The sequence below is a fragment of the Canis lupus genome, chromosome 11, assembly GCF_011100685.1.
Source record: "Canis lupus familiaris isolate Mischka breed German Shepherd chromosome 11, alternate assembly UU_Cfam_GSD_1.0, whole genome shotgun sequence".
NCBI classification, from domain to species: Eukaryota; Metazoa; Chordata; class Mammalia; order Carnivora; family Canidae; genus Canis; species Canis lupus.
In genome coordinates, this window is record NC_049232.1 from 67,514,047 (window position 1) to 67,535,478 (window position 21,432).

A 21,432-nucleotide genomic window follows, 5' to 3' on the forward strand; every position below is an offset into this window, starting at 1 on the left:
TCTGTCGCGCTCTCTCTCTCTCTCTCAGATAAATAAATAAAATCTTTAAAAAAAAAAAAAAAGAAAGGCATATTTTGATTTGGATATACTGAGTCTAAAGCAGACAGATGTCCAGATGGACATGTCCAGTAAACAGTTGGGAATGTGGGATTTAAAACATGGAAGTAAAAGGGGCATCTGTCTGGCTCAATCAGTAAAGTATGTGACTCTTGATCTCAAGGCCATGAGTTCAAGCTCCACATTGGGCCTACAGCTTATTAAAAAAAAATATATATATATATATAGGGATGCCTGGGTGGCTCTGTGGTTGGGTGCCAGCCTTTGGCTCACATTGTGATCCCGGGGTCCAGGATCGAGTCCCGCATCGGGCTCCCTGTGGGGAGCCTGCTTCTCCCTCTATCTGTGTCTTTGCCTCTCTCTCTGTCAGTGTCTCCATGAATAAATAGATAAATCTTTAAAAATTTTAAAAATAAAAATATAAAACAAACAAAAATGGGAGAAATGTTAAAGCTGGAAGCATAGACTTAAATACCTTGCACAAAGAAGTCATAAGTGAAGCTCAAAGCAGGTGACATCTCCAGGTTTGGGTGATGTGTTTAGGGCACCAAAAATAGATGAAATAAGAAATCCAGGTTTCTACTTCTGACAGCATGGTGCTCTAGATACTGTGAGGGGCCTCTCTGTTCTACTTGTGGAAAGGAAGGGAAACATCCATGGCGCGCGCGCGCGCATACACACACACACACACACACACACACAAAAGACAGCTGAAACTGGAGCAGTGAGCAGTAACACAAAGGGCAGGGTTCACCCTGAGGGCATATATTGATAACGTTATTAAAGAAGGGAAGAGACAAATGCACAGAAGAATCCTTGATTTAGTAGAGAACCCTGAAAGGAGCCTAAAGAGGTTCTAGGTTCTGGCTCCTCACAGAGTCATATGCTAATAATATTTGAAGAGGAACACCCAAAAGGAAGGAACTTAAGTTTTTTGCAGATTAAAATCAACTAAATATGCGCCCATTAAAACACAAATAAAAACAAAAAACAAAAAAAAAAAAAAACAGAAACATGTTCAACCCAAAACACTAGCTGCTCAAGGAAATAGGTCACCATGAATGAGGTTGCATAGACACAACAATCAATACATTTAGACACCAAGGACTTTAGATAGACTAATATTATGAAATATTTATAGAAATGAAAAGAATCATAAAATTGAGCAAGCAACAATATAGTAATCAAAATAATCCAACAGATTTGAAAATAAAGAAAAACTTCCACTTGTGGCCACAGGGACAAACGGATCCAAAATTACCCTGCTTCTGTAACAACTAGAAAACTGAGCACAATATGTACAACAACTGTTCTCAGACAGAACAGACAGCATAGGACTTGATCCCTTAGAGGAAGGTAACAAATGAGAGTACTGAGAAAAGTCTTTCATCAGATGTGGAGAATAGTTAGCTCTAAACTGAGCTCTGCTCTGATCCCACCCAACACATCTTAAAAGCTAAACCCATGCACATGAAAAGATGCTAATATCACTAATCAGGGAAATGCAAATCAAAACTACAATGAGATATCACCTCACACCTGTCAGAATGGCTAGTATCAAAAGGACAAGAAATAATAAGTGTTAGCAAGGAATGTAGAGAAAAGGGAACCCTGTGCCCTGTTGGTGGGAATGTAAATTAGTGCCGCCATTATGGGAAATACAATAGAGGTTCCTCAGAAGACTGAAAAATAGAACTACCATGTGATCCTGCAATTCTACGTCTGGGTATTTGTCTGAAGGAAATGAAAAGATTTATGCACCCTCATGTTCATTGCACCCTTATTTAGGGTCCTCGGACAGTAGCCAAGACATGGAAGCAACCTAAGTGTCCATGAGGGATGAATGGATAAAGAAAATGTGGTGCATATACATACAATGTAATAGAAGGAAATCCTGCCATTTGCAGCAACATGAATGGACCTTGAGGGCATTATGCTAAGTGAAATAAGTCAGACAGAGAAAGACAAATACCATATGATCTAACTTATATGTGGAATATAAAAGCAAAACAAAACAACAACAACAACAAAACAACAACAACCTAAACTGAACTCGTAGAAAAAGAGAAAAGATAAATGGTTGCTAGAGGTGTAGGGGTGTGAGGGTGTGAAGGAGAGTAAAATGGATGAAGGTGACCAAAAGGTTCAAACTTCCAGTAATAAAATATTAATATTTTTTTTTAATGAGAGGCAGAGACAGCGCAGCAGAGACACATGCAGAGGGAGAAGCAGGCTCCATGCAGGGAGCCTGACGTGGGACTTGATCCCTGGTCTCCAGGGTTATGCCCTGGGCTGAAGGTGGCGCTAAACCACTGAGCCACCCGGGCTGCCCTCCAGCAATAAAGTAAATTAAGTCATGGCGATGTGATGTACAGCTTGATGACTATAGTTAATGATATTGCATTGTATATTTGAAAGTTACTAAGAGAGTAGATCTTAAAAGTTCTCATCACAAGAAAAAAAATTTAACTATGTGTGATGACGGATGTTAGCTAGACTCTGATAATAATCATTTTGCAATACATCCAAATATTGAATCATTGTGTCGTAAGAACCAAAGAAATAAAATTCATAATGTCTAGCAACTAAACAAAAATTATTAGACATGCAAAGAAGCAAGCACATACCCCTTAAAGAATGAACCAATCATTCCAGCCCAGATCTAACAAAGATTTTAGAATTAGCAGGCAAGACATTAAACAGTTATTATAAAGAAGGTAAATAAATGGCCAATGAGCACATGAGAAAATGCTCAACTTCATTAGACATCAGGGAAATGCAAATCAAAACCACATGAGATTCTACTTCATACTCAATAGGAAGACTGCAATAATAATAATTTTTTAAATAGATAATAACAGGAGCACCTGGGTGGCTCAGTGACTGAACATCTGCCTTTGGCTCAGGTTGTGATCCTGGGGTCCTGGAATTTAGTCCTGCATCCCTGCAGGGGGCCTGCTACTCCCTCTGCCTGTGTCTCTGCCTCTCTCTCTGTGTCTCTCAGGAATAAATAAATAAAATCATAAAATAAAAAGATAATAATAAATGTTGATGAGAACATAGAGAAAATGGAACCCTAGTACACTTCTTTTGGGAATATAAAATGATGTAGCTGCTTTGGAAAGTCTGGCATCTCCCCACAAGTTAAACATAGGGTTACTCTTTCACCCAGCAATTCTACTCCTACACATATACCCAGGTTATTAAAAACATATATTTGTACACAAAGTTGTACATAAATATATGTTGTAGCCTTATCACAATAGCCAAAACATAGAAACAACCCAAATGCCCACAGGCAGGCGAATAGATCAAATGTGGCATATTCATACAATGGAGTATTATTTGGCAATCAAGAGAAATGAAGTACTGATAGATGCTTACAGCATGAATGAACCTAGAAAACATTATACTAAGTGAAATAAGTCAGAAACAAAAGGACACCTATGTATTATTCCATTTATGTAAGATATCTAGAATAGGCAGGGTCGTAAAGACAGGAAGTATGAGAGAGGTTATGAGGGGCTGGGAGGAGGAGGAAAAGTGGAGCTATTGTGGAATGAAGACAGTTTCTGTATGGAATGATGAAAAAGTTCTGGAAGTGAATAGTGATGGTGGTTGTGCAATGTTATAAATGTACTTAAAGCCACCGAATTGTATACTTACAGATGGTTAAGATGGTAAAAGTTATATATCTTTTACCGCAATTTAAAGAAACCAAATAAAACAGCAAAAAATGTATTTCACCTTTATTAATAATTTTAAAATTCACCTGTTCTCACAAACCCCTAGCACCATCTTCATCCCCATTAACCTTAACCTTTTCTAGGCCTGAGGGTCTTGTCTTTCAGACTTTGCAGTTGACAATTACTGGGAACCTTTATGTTCCCAGGCAGGAATACCCAAAAAGAACCTAATTTCTCCTCACTCTCCGAGGTTTAGATGAATTCTGCATCTCGGGTAGAGAAAATGTCCCAGCTCTCCCAAAGAGTATACCTTTCAACTGCATTAGTATTTCTTAGTTTCCCCTATGTTGGCTGGAAGAATAACGGGTGAGAAAGAAGATATATTTCAGTCTTCTGTAATCTATTCACATAGGCCACTCAAACATTTTTTAAAAGATTTTATTTATTTGTTTGAGAGATAATGTGTGTACAAGCAGGCAGAGAGGCAGAGGGAGAGGGAGAAGCAGGCTCCTCGCTGAGCAGGGAGCCTAACGTGGGGCTCAATCCCAAGACCCTGGGCCAAAGGCAGATGCTTATCTGACTGAATCACCCAGATGCCCCAAATTAAACATTTTTAATAATAAATTCTTAAGAAAGAGGCTAGTATCTTAGAGGATTAGCTGGTATGTAGTAAAATGAAGGATTTGTGAATCAAAGCCTGTATTCTTTAGTCTCATTTTCTTGGTCTCATTTTAAGATATTTTTAATATGGAAGTGTCTTTAAAAATTGATGAAGGGGGGGATCCCTGGGTGGCGCAGCGGTTTAGCGCCTGCCTTTGGCCCTGGGTGTGATCCTGGAGACCCGGGATCAGGTCCCACATCGGGCTCCCGGTGCATGGAGCCTGCTTCTCCCTCTGCCTGTGTCTCTGCCTCTCTCTCTCTCTGTGTGTGACTATCATAAATAAATAAATAAATAAACATTTTTAAAAAATTGATGAAGGGGCACCTGCCCGTCTCAATCGGTAGAGCCTGCAACTCTTCATCTCGTGAGTTCAAGCTCCACATTGGGCATGGAACTGACTTTAAAAAAAATAAAAATAAAAAAGATAGATATAGCTGGCAGCAGACAAGGTAGGTAACAGCTCTTGATCATGGTTTGGTAGCTGGTGAGCCTTACATTTAGTTATTTGTTCAAGGGAGAAAGGAAGGAGTCAAATCAGACTTCAAAATGTCATCTAAATGAGCAGGTGTACACTGCCACCCTCACTCTGTCATCTACTATGTGAGTTCCACATAGTATTTTTCCTACAGGTTATTTTCCCAAGTGTGATCTGATCCTCACTGACCCATCTCCCTCAAGGCTGCTACCCTCACTGACTTAGACTCACTCTTGAAAACAGAGCATCTTGAAGTCCACACCTATCTTTCTGAATAAAGTAAAATTTGGTAATTGCAAAAATGAAGCCATTTTTGTTGTCAGCAAAGGTTACATCAAGATTCGTTTTATTCTCCTAGAAGAGTACTTGCAGTTCATAAGCATTTCTCCACTTTCTTCATCCCCTTAGGTAAGATTATCCACCGAGGGATTTGAGGCTTTCCCCAGAAGTATCTCTTGGTTTTACTTGTCTTAACTCTTTCAAGTGCCAAAGATTATGGTGTAGTTCTGGAACTTTGGAATTTGCCACACAAATCCACTTTCTCTGGAGTCATCTGCCCCATGACCAAGGTCTTACTCCTCTGGTCATTTTTACATCAAGGAGACCAAGTTTACAATCCATGGTAAATTTTGACATCGTAAATCCCTATAGAGTTTTTACTGAAGAAAAATAGTTTTGTGCAACATCTTTATAACAAATTGAAGACCTTGGTAACCTTGGCAAATAACCACCAACCAAATCTCAGTCTGAGAAAACTGAGGAGGCTGCCCATGTGGGCCAGAATGAATGATTTCTTGTGTGCAAACAGCATAAATTTCGTGACTTGACATTTCTCCAGGAATTGCTTTTGTTGTGGCTTTACTTTGAAACCTATGATATTCTATACAAATCGAGAAAAATATTCTGCATCTTAAGTCAGCGTGGTTCTCCTGACTACAAAGTTAATTCATTGGCTTAATCCACATTTATAGTTCATTGTGGATCACTGAGGTGCTGCAGGCCTTCTGCTGTGTGTTGAAGACCCCGTTGCCTATGAGATGTAGTTCTTGCCTTCAGGGAGCTCTCAGTCCCTGCAGGGAGGCAGATACATAACATATAAATAGATAAGACGCTGTGCCATATGGAGAGGGCCATAATAAAAAAATTTAACTTAGGTGTTGTGGGATCCTAGGTGAGAAAGTAACTTTGCTTAGGGAAGCTGGAAGAGCCTTTATTGTAGACAGCAGAATTTGAGCTAGATCTGAAATAATGAACAGAGACTTCCCACATAGAGAAGGTTTAGAAGAAAAAGCATTCTGGTTATAGGACGTAGCTTGCCTAAAGACTTAGAAGCATAAGAGGACTTGGTGGGATCCCTGGGTGGCGCAGTGGTTTAGGGCCTGACTTTGGCCCAGGGCGCGATCCTGGAGACCCGGGATCGAATCCCACATCGGGCTCCCGGTGCATGGAGCCTGCTTCTCCCTCTGCCTGTGTCTCTGCCTCTCTCTCTCTGTGTGACTATCATAAATAAATAAATAAATAAATAAATAAATAAATAAATAAATAAATAAGACCTTGGTGGTTCTCGTGAATGGCACAGAGTTCAAGGAGGCTGGAAAATAAAGTACAAAGAGAACGGCAGATTAGGCTAGAGAAATAGTGTGTGTACCAGTTAACTCTTGCTGCAGAACAAACCACCCAAACACTTAGTGGCTTAAAGCAACATTCATTTAATTTGCTCACGATTCTATGGGTTGTTCTCAGCTGGGTTCTCTACTGGTCTCACTCGGGGTATCCATCACATGGGTGCAACTTGTCTCTGCTTCACGTGGTCTGACTGGGCTTCCCCACGTAGCAACATCAACAAGGATGATGAAAGCAGAACCTGCTAGAACCTGTAAGACCAAAGCAGATGGAAGCAGCATCTCCAGCCCTAAGGCTTGGAATTCACACATTGTAATTCAGGCATATGCTTCATGCCATACTCTTTGGTCAAGATAAGTCCTGGCCAGTCCAGATTCCAAGGGTGGGAAAATAGATCCCACCTCGCAGTGGGAGGAGCAGCAAAATCACACTGCAGAGGGGCCTAGGAACAGGGAGGGGGCAGGTGTTGTGGCTGTCTTTGCAAACAACGTAGAGGGTGGTGAAAGCAAATTGTAAAGTCCTGCCTACAGGGTGAACAGTTTGAAATTTATCCTAAGGGCAACAGGAGCTATCAGAGTTGTTGTCCTTGTTTTAAAGATTTTCTTACTATAGGGAGAGAGAGAGAGAGAGAGAGAGAGAGAGAGAGAGAGAGAGAGAGGAGGGGATTAGGGAGGGGCAGAGGAAGAGGAAGGGAGAGAGAATCCTCAAGCAGGCTTCCCACTGAGTGAGGAGCCAGACTCAGATCGTGACCTGAGCCGAGATCAAGAGTCGGCCACCTAACTGACTGAGCCACCCAGGTGTCCCTCAAAGGTTGTGTGTGTGTGTGTGTGTGTGTGTGTGTGTTGTGGCTTGCTTTGTTTTGAAGTACTATGGTAATAAGACTTTTTGCTCAACATCCCTTATTAAGGAACCCTTCCTCTCCTACAGTCCACTTGGTTACTGAAGAAGCCATCATGTTAAGTACAGGCCTACCTTTGGATCAATTGTTTGGGTCAGGAATGGGCCAACCAGAATCCTTTCTTTAGATTATTTTTCTACTATAAATGAGAGTTGAACATTGCCAGTACCTGAGGCTGTCAGATGCAAACCTTAGAGAGTGCCAGGGAGTTATGTTTGGGGCTGTGTAAAGAAAGCCACTCTGCACAGAGAGGCAGAGGTGAGAGACAGAGCCCTGATGGTCTTGGAGGCCGATAAATCGGACATCTCTCTTTGCCTAGGCTTTTCACATGTGGCTTATCAGCTCTTGGGACCAAATGAATCCCAACTGACACAAAGAGGTTAACACCTACAAGTGGGGAGGTGCAAGTGACAACATAAAACTCTGAAACCAGTTGAGTTTGAGACTCATGATTATTTTGACTGTTTTTTACTGGTATGTAAGAAAACTGTTGCTTTTCATATTTTGTATGTAGCTACCCTACTGATGGTTTTTCAGCTGAATCGCTTGGGAGTTTCCTACACCAAGAATCAGATTATCAGAAAACAATTATATTTTATCTTTTTCCTTTAGTTTATATACATATGTGTGTGTGTGTGTGTGTGTGTGTGTGTGTGTAATTTTTTTTCTTGTCTTGCCTGGTTTGTAGAACCTGCAGAATAATGTTATATAATGTTATATAATGATATGCAGCAAGCTCATCCTATTCCTGACTTTATAAAAAAAAAATTTCTAATGTTTCCATCTTAGGTATAATTTTTATAGTTCTTGTCTGTAAAATACTCTCGTCAGAGTAAGAAGACTTTTTTTCTTGCAATCTAAATTTAATTTGAATTTTTTAAAATTTGAAATGGATATCAGACTTTGAAGTAATTTTTCAGTAATTAGCAAGTTCATACTACTTTCTCTATAAGTCAATTATATTAACATATTTATTAAGATTGAGTCATCCTTACACTCTGCAACAGTCCTCACTTGTCTTGATGTAGTATTGCTTCCCTATCTCTTGATTTGATAATATGGGCAGTCCGTGCTTTGCATGGTGCCCTGTTAATTGCTACTCATGCATATCAGAGCTGTGTATCAGAGCCTGGTCCTTGTTTTGCAAGATTATATAACATGCACATGTCTTATTTAGCCTGGCACTGTGCAAAACGAAAATTGCCTGTTTATATTCATATACTTTTTTTTGGTGTATCTGTCAGATTTGGATTAGAGAAAAATGAAGATCCTTTCCCTTTCCTATGCTCCAAAACTGTTTAAATACAAAAGCTGAATAGACTCCATAAAGCCATCTCCTTAGGAGTGATATACATTTCTGACAATCATTTCACTCTATTTTGGGCCTCTTCAGATCTTTTACTTCTTATTGAACCAACATTGGTGATTTATATTTTGCTAGAAAATTGTTCAGGTTACCTTGATTTTCAAATTCATAAATATAATGTATATAATGTTCTTTCATATTATTGATTCATTTTCTATAGTTACTGTCTTTCTCATTCCTAATATTGTTTAAATGGGTATTTCCTTTCCTCTTCTTTCTCTCTTTTTGTCAACCCTCCTAGAAGTTTATCAACTTCATAGATCTTTTCAAAGATTACATATTTTCATTTTTTTAATCCAAATTTATCTTTTCTAGGTCATTATGTTTTATCAATTCATTCTATTATTTTTGAATTTCGTTTCCTTCTCTAGCTTTTTGAGCTGAATAATCAGTTTGCTTATTTTCAATACAATTTTCTAAAAAAGTCATTCAAGACTATGATGTTATGAGAGTGTATTTAGCAAATCTCATGCATTTTGACATGGAATATTTTCAGTTTGATTCATTTTTAACTCTAAGTCAGTTTTTATCTTCTCTTTGGCCCAAGGGCAGTTAGAAGAATGAATGTTAACCTGTATAATTTCTACTTTTGATAGGTTGTCCGTTGAGACTTTCTTTTGTCCTAGAATGTGTACTTGACCTGAAATGACTATGAGCAAAGTCTAGTTTTCTCTTTTTAGCTCCCTCTTGAAAATAAAGCTCTCTTAATGCTCTTCTTTTCCTCCCACCATGTCCAAGCGAGGATCTCTCTCTAATTGTCAGTGCAGTCATTAAACTTTCCGTATTTTTTGAAAAATTATTGATATTGCAACCCTATGGATCATTAAGCCAGTGATATTTCAGGGCCTATTTGGATATATTCAAGTGAAGAACTAAGGTCGTTAACTTGCTCTGCAACCCAGACATATCTGTCATCTTTCCCTAATGGCGCTGTATTTAGTGCCAACAGGACCCAATAGTATGTGCAGATTTCAAGGAAATCAATACTGGAATGATTCAGAATTTGTAAATTTAGTTCACAAATTCTTTAGAGAGAATGGTTGAATTTCACTGAAGGAGAAAGAAGGGAATGATTTGCTAGAAAAGAAAAGAAAGGCTTTCCAGAGAGAAATAGAATAGTGAAAGGCCAATAATCATAATGAGTATATACATGTATGTGTGTTCTTCACTATTTACAAACCTTTTCGCATCCCCTACTTTATTTAAGCATTACAATAACCCTTTGAGAAGGTCTTTATTTTTTTTAAGATTTTATTTATTTATTTGAGCGAGAGGGAGGGAGAGCACAGAGAGAGAAGGAGAGGGGGAAGCAGGCTCCCCACTAAGCAGGGAGCCTGATGTGGGGCTCAATCTCAGGACCCAGAGATCATGACCTGAGTTGAAGGCAATTGCTTAACTGACTGAGCCACCCAGGTACCCAGAGAAGATCTTGATTATTGTGTCCCATTTTACTGTTTGAAACACTGTAGTTCCATGTATGGAATCGAGATCTTCTGCTTGAAGTTCTTTCACTGTATCATGCTAGGAATCAACCCTCTAGAGGCCTACAAAATATTTTGTCCACAATACAGCCCCCTGTGAGGATTAGGAGAAGGATTAGGGTCTGGCTATTTGGGTTTCCTCAAATGTGTAACCTCAGTGTTTGTCTCATTTGAGATCCCTGCAGCGAAGTTGAATGAGCTGCTCGAGAATTTTTATGTCACCGTTAAGAAGAGCGACGGCTCCGACTTCCTGGCCACCTCGCTCCATGCCATTCGCCGAGGCCTGGACCGCATCCTGAAGAATGCAGGTGTGGGCTTTTCCATCACGAGCAGCACCTTCAGTTCATCCACCAAGAAACTCAAGGAGAAGCTGTGGGTGCTGAGTAAGGCAGGCATGTCGGGTGCTCGTTCTCGCAATATTGTCTACTTCTCTCTTTCTGATGAGGAGGAGATGTGGCAGGCAGGGTGTCTAGGGGACGACAGCCCTATCACTCTCCTGTCCACTGTGGTCAAGTACAACAGCCAGTACCTGAATATGCGGACACTGCAGGAACATGCCGATCTGATGTATGGTGACATCGAGCTGCTCAAAGACCCCCAAAACCAGCCCTATTTTGCCCGGACAGACAGTGTCAAGCGGGAGAGCCGGAGTGGTTCCACTAGAGTATGTCATGGGAAAATCTACCATGAGCATTCCAGGGGACACAAACAGTGCCCTTACTGCCTTCTCTACAAGTACATGTACATCCACCGGCCACCCACCCAAATGGAGGCCAAGTCGCCTTTCTACCTTACGGCCAGGAAGGAGGCCACGGACATGGGCAGCGTATGGTATGAGGAGCAGAGGATGGGACTGCGGTCTCTCCGGGGAATCGTCCCAAACTTAGCCAAGAAGGTCAAGCTGGAAAACTGTGAGAACTTCACCTTTGTCTCATTTACTCAGGTGTCCAGGAGGCTTGGCTCCCACACTTGCTGTCAGTGAGTCTCCCCTGGGTCCAGGCCACTGCCCTGCTTACCCTGAGGGGCAAGAGCTCCCTCGGGCAACCAAGGCTGGAGCTCTGAGGTGGCAGGGAATGCCGGTGACTTCAAGGTCAGGCTAGTTTCTGTCAGTGTGACCTGCTATTTCTTTGACTTGGGGTTTATTTTTTACCTGAAAGTAGATGAGTCTGAAAAATTAGGGTATTTTATCCAAACGTGTGTCACCTTTGTTAAATTATAGAATCTAACACCATGTGTCATCATTACATACAACAAGAGTGAGAAAGTTCATTTTATCTAGTGCCTTTTTAGCACAGATTTTCTTAAAAAAAAAAAAAAAAAAAGGAAGAAAAAGAGACTGTTTAAGTAGTCATTAAAAAAAACTCCCAGTAGCCTAGTAGCTTTAGAATGTTATGAAGACTTTATATAGTTTGTTGACTCACACTCACAACAAGCAACTGGAAGGAGAGAGACATGTTAGCTATTTCCAGGAGAAAAATTGCACTTGACACTCCCCTCTCTATTTTGCTGATGGATAACTTGGTTCCGCAGAGCAAGCAGCTCTGCTTGATGGAAGCTGGTGGGGCTGCACTCAGTAGTGCTGATAGTCCTGCTCTCAGCACCGGGAGCGACGTGATCTCTGCACCCACAGAGACCATTTTCGTTTTACGAAGAAAGATGAGCGCACCAGAAGATGTTTGGGAGGGCAAGGTTTCCAGTGAACTAGATGGTTTGTACCGTGAGGGAATTTCCAGTAGTGAAAAAGAAGTGGCTTGGAAGAGCGATCTGTGATCAAAATATGAAAACCTCCTGACGCAGAAGTGCCTATGTTTTATTTCTCAGCACCACGTGAAAGCTATTTTCATTTGAACATTTTTTTTAATTTTAACAATCTCTTCTTCGTGTCATACAGTTATTGGTTAAGCATCTAGCACCAGATCTGTAAAACGGCGAAAGGTGATTTTCAGGCTTAACCAGGAAAATCCAACAAAGCAAGCTGCAAAGAAAACAAATCCCACAATGTGCTTTCTTAACGAACTTTGAAATATGTTGATCAGAGTATGACTTTCTCAGCCACCATAGATGTCATCCCTTTGGCTGGGCACCAGTGCTTGGGACATGATGATGTAGGCAGCCTCCCAGGTAAGCAGACTCAGCATTTAGGATATAGTTGTAAAAAGCAGAGCATGATGATAGGTTATCGATGCACTCAGGTAAACTGCAACCTGACCACATGTTATTGAAATGTTAGCAGAATTTTCTGATAACCACTCTGAATGAGAAGTGAAGAAAGGAGCCCAAAGAGTGCTAATCAGTAATAATAACGTCCAGGAATCTTTAGGTTGTATTTGAGGAAAGACTGCTACAACTTTATGTTCCTGTGTGTGCTTTCTAATCCAAAATTAAAATTCCAATCTAAACTCATGTTGCAGGAGGCCTAAAATCAGTCCTAGTTCTTTTTCAAAACATTATTTTAGTATTTAATTAATTGTTCTTCAAAATCATTCACCAGTCGTTGAAATATGTAATCCTTCCTTTACCAGAAAAGACTCAGCCAATGCTGCCTTAAGGTTAAATGTTGTTCCCTTTTTGGTTAAACTGCACGTTTATAATTTTGCTTACCAGTAGATCTTTCCTGAATATGGATTAATTTTGGTATGTCTCCATGTGTATGTAAATAACAGGTAATATTTAATAATCAGTGTAATGATTTGATATTGTATACTATGCTACTGTGATTTCCGATAGTAGTTTTAGGATTTTGCTTAAAAAAGAGACACGAAGCATTAGGTTCAGTTTCCTTTAGTTTGCTAAACATCCAAAGGATATTTTGTGTTGTGGAAAGCAGATGGTCATTTTTCCTGTCAGTTCTGCACTGAAATAGAAATATAACCCATGTGGACTACTGGGCAGACAGAGCGTGCAGCCTAATTATATAAAACCTCCATTTTTATTTTAAATAGATTCAAGAGGAAACTGCCATTAGGAATCACTGGGATCTTTTCAGATTTTAACCTTCCCATAAGTAGCAATAACTGATCCAGAGGTTGTCATCCTTCTGTTGACAGGGGCTTTTCGTCAGCTGAATAATAACCACCCCCGCCTCACATTTGTTGCTTATCACTACTTGATGTGCTATAAATCCCCAGAATTCTGAGGTGAATGATTATAATAAAAAAAATCAGGAGGTGGAATCTTCAGTGATACCTGATAGAATGAAAGAACTGTAATCTCAGCATCCTAAATACCACGCATTTCATGCCTCCCCTGGGGAGTGGGAGTGAGAAAGAAGACGCATTTATCAGGTGCTACTCCGCACCACCCATTGGGCGAGGCACTGTGTTAGGTGTGTGTGTGTTAGGTGTGTGTGTGTGCAACGCACACTTTACACGTGGGGACGCCTGGTAACCCTGCTAACGTGGCAAAGCGCCTCCTCAGCTACATGATCACGTCCGTCCTCAGAGGATCTGAGGCAGGACAGAGTAGCTAGTTGGGGTGGCCATTGGGCCCTGCCGGCCACCCGCCCGCCCGCCCGCTGGGGCACTCCATGCTCTTCCACTCTCCCCAGAGCCAGGAGAAAGGAGAATCTCCAGAGAAGGGAGAGGGGAGAAATTAAGGGCATTTACTCCACTTACCTTTGTTTATTTATTTCACTCAAAAGTGGGAGCAACTGTCAGGAACTCACGAGCTCACCTAAGCACAAGTTGCCTCTGGCTCCGCATCAGAAACCGTGGAGCTACAGGTATTGGGGGGGGGCTGTGCAGTGCTTTGGGGGAGCTCTTGCCCAGGCACCTTCTGCATCTGCTCTGACAGGAGCCCTGCTGGCCTAGTTCCTCCTCTCCAGAACCCAGCAGTGTCCCCTGGGGAGTTTATTCCGGCAGAGGTGATGGGGGGTCAGCTTGGAAGGGTGTGAGCCCATTAAAGGTAAAGGTTAGTTTAACCCCGGCCTGGGCGCGTAGTAAGCACGCAATACATGTTGGCTATTTTAGCTACAACTCTTGGTAATAGTAATAATTAACATTATTCAACTAATCTGCATCACATCATTCTTATTTCTTCCATTGTGGAGATTCTCCCTCCTTTAAACTGTTAAACTTGAAGAGGAAACCAAACCCGATAACCTGGTCACAAGTCTGCCCATAAATTCTACCTCCAACACAGCCAAGCCCTGATACCTCAGCTGTAAGCAAAAACATGTGAAGAACGGAGATGCCTTAAGAGGCTTTATGAGAAAGCTTTTGCATTGTTTAGTGTGTCTGCAAAGGGGAGTATTTATGGAAGAACCTAACCAAAGTCTTGGAAGAAATGGTCTCCTTGGTTGTGTGGCATTTTCCAGCTCTCCTTGGATTATGTGCTGTATTAATAGCTTGCCCTGACTGATAAATGGTGTTTGAAGAAATGTGAAATTCTATTACTTGGATTTTTTATTTAAATTCGACCCGATTAAAAGCATCAAGCACTGCATCCCAGCATGTTCATTGACAGTCACTGGGAGAATCTGGACAAATTAACCTTCATGTGGAAGCTGAAGCCTCTTGCTCTACTAGAAAGAGAATCTGACCGGGAGCTCCTTCCCTACTCGGCAGTTCTGGGCTCAGTCTCGTCCGTGATAAAATGGGATCATTGGACTGGATCATCTGCAACGTGAACGGTTGTATTACAATTCCTGAAGCCCATATAGTTAGGAAGCGGCAAAACTCAGAAGCAAAATTCCCAGTTCCTCAACATCATACGGTGAATCTCCTTAATTTTGAGAGCTCCTTACTACACTGGAACACTGTCTTTTGAAAAAATAGTTTTCTTGAATTTTCAGGTTTCACAACTTTTCAAATTATTTTTGTGCTGTCTCTAGGCAGCAAAATGTTGATTACTTTTCTCAGTTTAGGCTAATGATATAATTTTAATTAGTTAAGTAAACAGGATGTTTAAATATTGTGTTTATGAACACCCATCACTTCGTTGCTTTTACTGAAACCTGGGTTGCTAACCCCCCTTTGAGCTAGTAACCAGGTACTTTTAGGCATCAATAAATGCAAACAACAAAGACCTCAAAGTTACCTCATTTGCTCTACATGAGATCCAATTTTGTCTAAGTTAGGCCCCATGCACATTTAGAAACGGTTAACAGTCCTGAATAGAAGAATATATTAAAAGTTTCAAATTCACATATATCTTTAAATGTTTTTGCTTTGGGGTTGAATTTTTAATACTCTGTATTAAAAGAAAAACATTCAGTTGTTTAGTCAATGTTCTTAAAAATCTTTGTTGCTTTTCCCCCATATGAATTAATTACCTTCATAGAAATGTGAGTGGAGGGAGAGATTTGTGGTGACCTAAGGACACGTTCCTTTCCTGAGAAAAGAGGAGGCCATGTGGGATGATTAACTTACCTCCGGGAATTCCTATGTATTCTGTGTCCATAAATCTGACATCACAGAATTTCCCAAAACTCCTTTGACAGAGGCTGCCCATCCTTCTGGCAAAGTCTGCCAATTATTACAATTTTACAGGCTTCTAGTTCTTCACAGTCCAAGAAATCCAGAGATGTTTCTCATGTTTAGTTGTTAATCAGAATCAGATTTCTATGTTCAATTATAGTGCTTTATTAATCTAATGCAACTGATAAGGAAGTTAGTAATTTCAGGAAATATTTATTAAAGCCAAAAAAAGATCACTGGGTTATATTGGATGCATATTGCTTCCATTACTGTTAAAAGCAATTAGCTAGATCCTTCCCCCACAATGAGATGAGAATGAGTTCCTAAGTGTTTTATGGTCAAAATAATTGATTGATTAATTTGCATTTAACTGTAGTTATTGTTACAGTTCAAAAAAGTTTCTAGAAGGTTCACATTTGACCAACACTGTGGTAAGTGCTTTCTCACAGTTGCCTCATATTCTCACCTAATCTCACAACAACTCCGCAAGGTAGGTCTAATTATTTCCATGTTACTTATCAAGAAACCAAGGCTCAGAGAAGTTAAGTAAATTTCCCGAAATCTCACCGAGCTTATAAGTGGGAGAACTTAAGTTTGAACCCAGGTCTTCTGACTCCCAATCCAGTGCTCCGTTCATGAGGCAAAATCTTTCAGGGGCACAGAGGGTCCATTTATCACAAAAGTTAAAAAAAAAACAATTTCTGTTTGGGAAATACTTCATTTCTTAAGTCATATGGTGGCACACCTTATATGTTCTCTCTTACTAATTGATTGGTCACTTGGTATGATGGAAAGCCTGATGGTTTTCTGTGAACATTCTACTTATTGAAAACTTTCTGTCTTTATCCAATAAATAACCTGTATTACTTATTATCTACCCTAATGGGCAGACGGTCACACCACAATTTATTCTAATAAAAGTCAAGTAGTTTACTAACTGCACCTGTTTCAACATTCGTATCATTGCTAAAATGTCACAATGATATGCTCATGTGTTTTACTTCTGCTTTTTAATTTTGATGTCAAGGGACTTTTGTAATCTTTAGGCTAAAGCACTCTCATAGCAAAATATACTTACCGTAGTCATGTGTTTTCTATTCCTCTTTCCTTTATCAGGGGATGTTTATTTTCTGCTTTGAGACTTAAAAAACAATAGGTTATAAGTAACTCTGAGATCATGGAGTCAAATTCCCTCATTTTACCAATAAGGAAATTGAAGCCCAGAGATATTTAAGGGACCATCCAAGGTTAACAAGACAGGAAGTAGATTCAGGACTAAAATTAATCCAGAACTCTTTCCTCTATACCATAGCTGGGGAGATTTGGATTTTTAAAAACTAATTATTGAATTGCATTTGGCAGAATGACATCTGGCTAGCAGGAGTCCCCATTGAACTCCCAACTTCCTAAAGAAACACTCATAAAAATCCCAAAGAAGGCTAAGTCTCAGTTCTAGAATCTAGAAGGAATTGGTGCAAGTGATGAGGCATGCAGTAGTGGATTGAGGCAAAGTCCTCCAGGTTGTAGCTCACTATTTTCTCTGGCTTCATGTCATGACATGGACATGCTGAGAAATAAAAAATGTGAAAGATACTTAATAACATATTTTCTTCACCAACCGTGTCTGCCTGCTTACTCTGGATCAGATCTCCTGAGCCAGAGAAATAATGGACTGATCCTACCTCCTAACCAGGTGGCAGACCATGAAGATTCTCTATCCCACCCTCTCTGCCTTCTCCCTGCACCTTCTCTTCATTCAGCCCAAGACTCCCAAAACCTTGGGCTAAAATGTGAGCAGAAAGCCAAAAGATCTATTAGAGGCATGGTGCATTCTGTGAAAAATGTCCTGTAGGTGAGGACAGACACAGCTAAGTAGCAGGATATGCAAATACTGTGATTTTTCACGTATGATATTGGTTCAGGGATCCAGAAAACAATAGGAAGGACTAGGAAGACACTTCAGTAGAAAAGCATTAACCTTGAAATTGGACTTGGAAATATGTGCACCTCCTTAGCCACCATGCCATCCGTATACCCACAAAAGAGAGTTGACAAACGCACATGGACAGATAGCACAGCCAGGGGCAAATAGTGGATCTAGGAAGAGAGGACCATAGTTGAGGATGAGTATAGAGAAAAAAAAAAAAAAAAGCAAAAAAGGGCATATAAAAAAATGAACCAAGGAAAATAAACAGCTTCCAAGAGCATTTGTAAATGAAAGCAGTCTACTATGAGAAACAAGAAAATGGTACTATTCTTCTGGTTGTAACTGAAAGAACAGAAGAATTGCTTCCGTGAAGCAATAGTTATCTAAGAATGGAAGTGGATTTAGAGAAAAAGGTGCTAGAATAAAATGAAAAAGAAGAGAGATCAGAAAGAAGAATTGCAAGGAAGCTAGAAGCACAACAGATTACAAAATCCACAGTGAAGCTGAAAAGAACACTACTGAGCTTAGAAACCCTGAAATCAGTAATGTGAAGGCCAGAGCCAGACTTGAGATTTTCTTCCTCATGTTCTTTCAAAAGAAATGGATGAAAGCAATGGGGAAAGGTAATGGATTTGGAAGACAGAGCATTAGCTAACATTCCTGAGGTTTGCTTTCCTGTTGGAAACACTTTATTGAAAAAAAAAAAAAAAAAAAATATATATATATATATATATATATATATATATATATCATCAGACTATAAAAATGAAATCTTTCCTGAACAGAATGAAAGTCTATGTTTTTAGGATGAAAAGACTCACTGCATTCCAGCTCTACCCACCTACCCCCCCCCCCAAAAAAAGGGGGAAAAGAGACTTGTACCCAAGCATTTCCTGACAAAAATTTTAACTACTAAGGATATAGAATGAAAAAATGCTGTGGGCATCTAGTCAGAAGTTAACACGTTGCCTATCAGAAAACAAAAGAGCTTTCTGGCTTCAGCCTTCTGCTCTATAGCACCAAATGCCAGGAAACAATAGGGAATTTTAAGGGGAAACATTGTGGAATTCTGGAATTTGATCCATGTTAAGATACAAAAGGATTTTTAGTTATGACAAGCATTCAGGAAATAAACCATCTACGATATTATTCTAACAAATTGTACTGTAACCTACAATGTTTGTTTTTTTTTAAAAAAAGCAATTTTTACTTAATATAATCTCAAGGGACTCTGGGGGTATTACACACCAGATCATTTACCCACTAGATGAAGGATATGGGGGCTTTTAAATAGGTAGGATGGCTGGAAGGCACGTATCTAAATGTGCCCATCCTCACATGAATGGGCTTCCCTAACGCAAGAAAATGTACCTGAAAATAATTGCCGTATCACAGCATCGTGTTCCTTCATTTTTATCACTGAAGTAATGCATCGTCATGACCGTATAAATAAAGAATTCAGATACATCCCTTACAAATAAAATTTAAATTGCCCGCAGGTTCCTCTGCTCCCACTCAGAACACAAGGCGGAGAGGTTCCCTTGCTGTCAAGCGAGCCCAGGCAAGGGATCTGGGAGCCTGGCCTGGAGCTTGTTGGGGTCATCCCACCTGCTGTCCCCGCTCCTCCTCAGAACTAATAACATGTGCCAAACTAGAAAACCATGGAATCTCCATGATCCTTGTTTTAGAAAGAGAACCAGGGAAAACAGACCTTGTTTTAGAATATCAAAAAAAGTTCAGTCTCAACAGCAGGAAGCTGGCCTGGGGCAGTGACAGTGCTTTCCTTAGCTGTACTCGAAGTTTTAAATTCTGATATTAAGGGAATTGAAGCAGCGAAAACAAAAACAAGAACAAAAACCCCAACAAACCTAATTAATTACTTCTGGAGTCTCCTGTCAGCGTTATAACTGAAGCTGGGTCGTTTTGTTTGGTTTCTCATTTGCTTGCCCTGGAGGGACTTGAAAAGACCCAGGAATGTTGAGTATCACTGGCCTTAATGCTATACTTCATGGCACTATAAAGGTTTATCTGTGCTCCGAGTTTCTTTGCGATTTAAACTCTCAATTTTCGACACAACCAGCATGTTTGCTTTAAATTCAGCAATAGAAGAGTTAACAGGTTGCTTTGCGTTCGCTTCGTTTTTCATTCTGAAGCACAGCAAACCTCTTCCAGATGGAGAGAGTCTCTTCTGGATGGGTTCCCAGGGTAACCTTTTTTTCCAGGGTCCCCTATTGCTTGGCCATGAATGACAAAAGTCTGTTCACTGTAACTATTTAGATGAGAAACGCGATGCTTTTATTTAAAATTTTAAATATTTTCTGTGTGGCTATATGTTCCAAATGATGGCAACAAAGCTGTGTCCTAATGTTTTCACTGTTCTGGGTATGTTGGGGTTTGTTTGGTTTTTTGTTTTGTTTTGTTTTGTTTTGGTGTAGAGGAGGGATATCTATCATTCCCTAACACTGGAAACATCACTCTGAATAATATAAGAAATGATAAGTAACTTGAACGATTTTAATGTACCATTTTCAACTTTTTCTTTCTCCCCCCACTGATGCCTGTGCGTGTACACACGTGCACATGTGCAGGTGGGGGCATATGTGTGGGAAAGCACATGTGGCATCTGTATTCTGTCGTAGTGTCAGAGGTGGAAGGGATTTTCTTGTTCATCTAGTCCAGCTCTCTAGTTGATAGTCTATTAGAGTCTGTTGACGATTTGCAAGGTTCTGGGTTTTGGGGGCTTTTTTTTTTTTTTTTTTTTTTTTTTAGTTGTTGTTTGGTTTATGTATGTGCAGCTTGACTGTTTAACCCAGATTTTTGGAAATAAAAAAAATTAATGTATATTTTGTCTGTTTTATTAAAATAACTTAGTTATTTAAACTTAATCAGCAGTATGTATGGTTTCTGAATTTTTTCTTTTCAAGATTTTATTTATTTGCGATAGAGCGAGAAAAAGAGTGTGTGTGTGCACAAGGTGGGGCGTGAAAGGCGCAGAGGAAGAGGGAGAAGCAAGCTCCCCGCTGAGCAGGGAGCCCTACTGGGAGCTCCATCCCAGGACCCTGAGATCATGACCTGAGCTGAGGGCAGATGCTTAACCGACTGAGCCACCCAGGCGGCCTCTGAATGTTTTTTATTTTCATATCACATTCCTGGAAGTGATGTTCTCCTTTGTAGTTTACAACATAAGAACATTTTGAGCAGTGCTTTGCTCATATGCTACACTCCTGAGCTGATGCTCTGAGTGAAATTGTTCTGGCTGCCCCTCCCTCTGGTTCTCCAGCTTGGATTTCTTCACTGGGCGGCTGGGAGCCCATTTGGGAAGCCCTTGTAGGTGACTGTATGTTGTCCATGGTATACATGCCCCTAACTAATGTTTCTCTGCTCTCTAAATTATCATTTTTGGTTTTGGAAGAGTATATTTAATCCTGAAAACCTTTAAAATAGACATTTACGGCTCTACATCATTGCTAAAAAAAAAAGAACATTCTGAAAAAGCTTTCCAAATGGGTATAATGGCCATAATGGTGAAAAGATGAGATGTTTCATTGGGAATTATTGACCCTCGGGCAGACTGGCTGTCGTCTCATTGTCCCACTTAGAGCAGTGCTTTTTAAATTTTAAACTTCTGGACCAGTTTAAAAATTTAACAGAAGATATTGACCATTTTCTCAGGAAAATGCATATATGGACGCAGCATTTTATACACAGAAACCCAGGCTTAAATACTCTTGGATTCAGTTTTATTTTTTAGGAGCTGTCTTTTTTGCGATCTAGTCTGAAAGACTGAAGGATTTGCTTCAGCATAATCCAGAGGCGGGTAGTGTCAACGCAAATGTAGATG

At 40.1% G+C, this 21,432-nt stretch overlaps 1 protein-coding gene across 2 annotated transcripts in view; it reads left to right on the top strand.

The window, feature by feature from the left end:
- Nucleotides 1-20,476, top strand: part of KIAA1958 (uncharacterized protein KIAA1958 homolog) — a 161,442-nt gene extending 140,966 nt beyond the window's left edge. The window contains exons 4-5 of one of the 2 annotated variants that reach the window (XR_005367168.1): nucleotides 10,423-12,368; nucleotides 14,296-20,476. Coding sequence is in view for 1 of the 2 variants with exons in the window: in XM_038553120.1 (XP_038409048.1) it covers nucleotides 10,423-11,229 (807 nt within the window). In the remaining variant the exon portion in view is untranslated. Of the gene's footprint in view, nucleotides 1-10,422 lie in introns of both variants that reach the window. The other variant, XM_038553120.1, reaches the window with a different exon arrangement.
- Nucleotides 20,477-21,432: the final 956 nt, after the last annotated feature.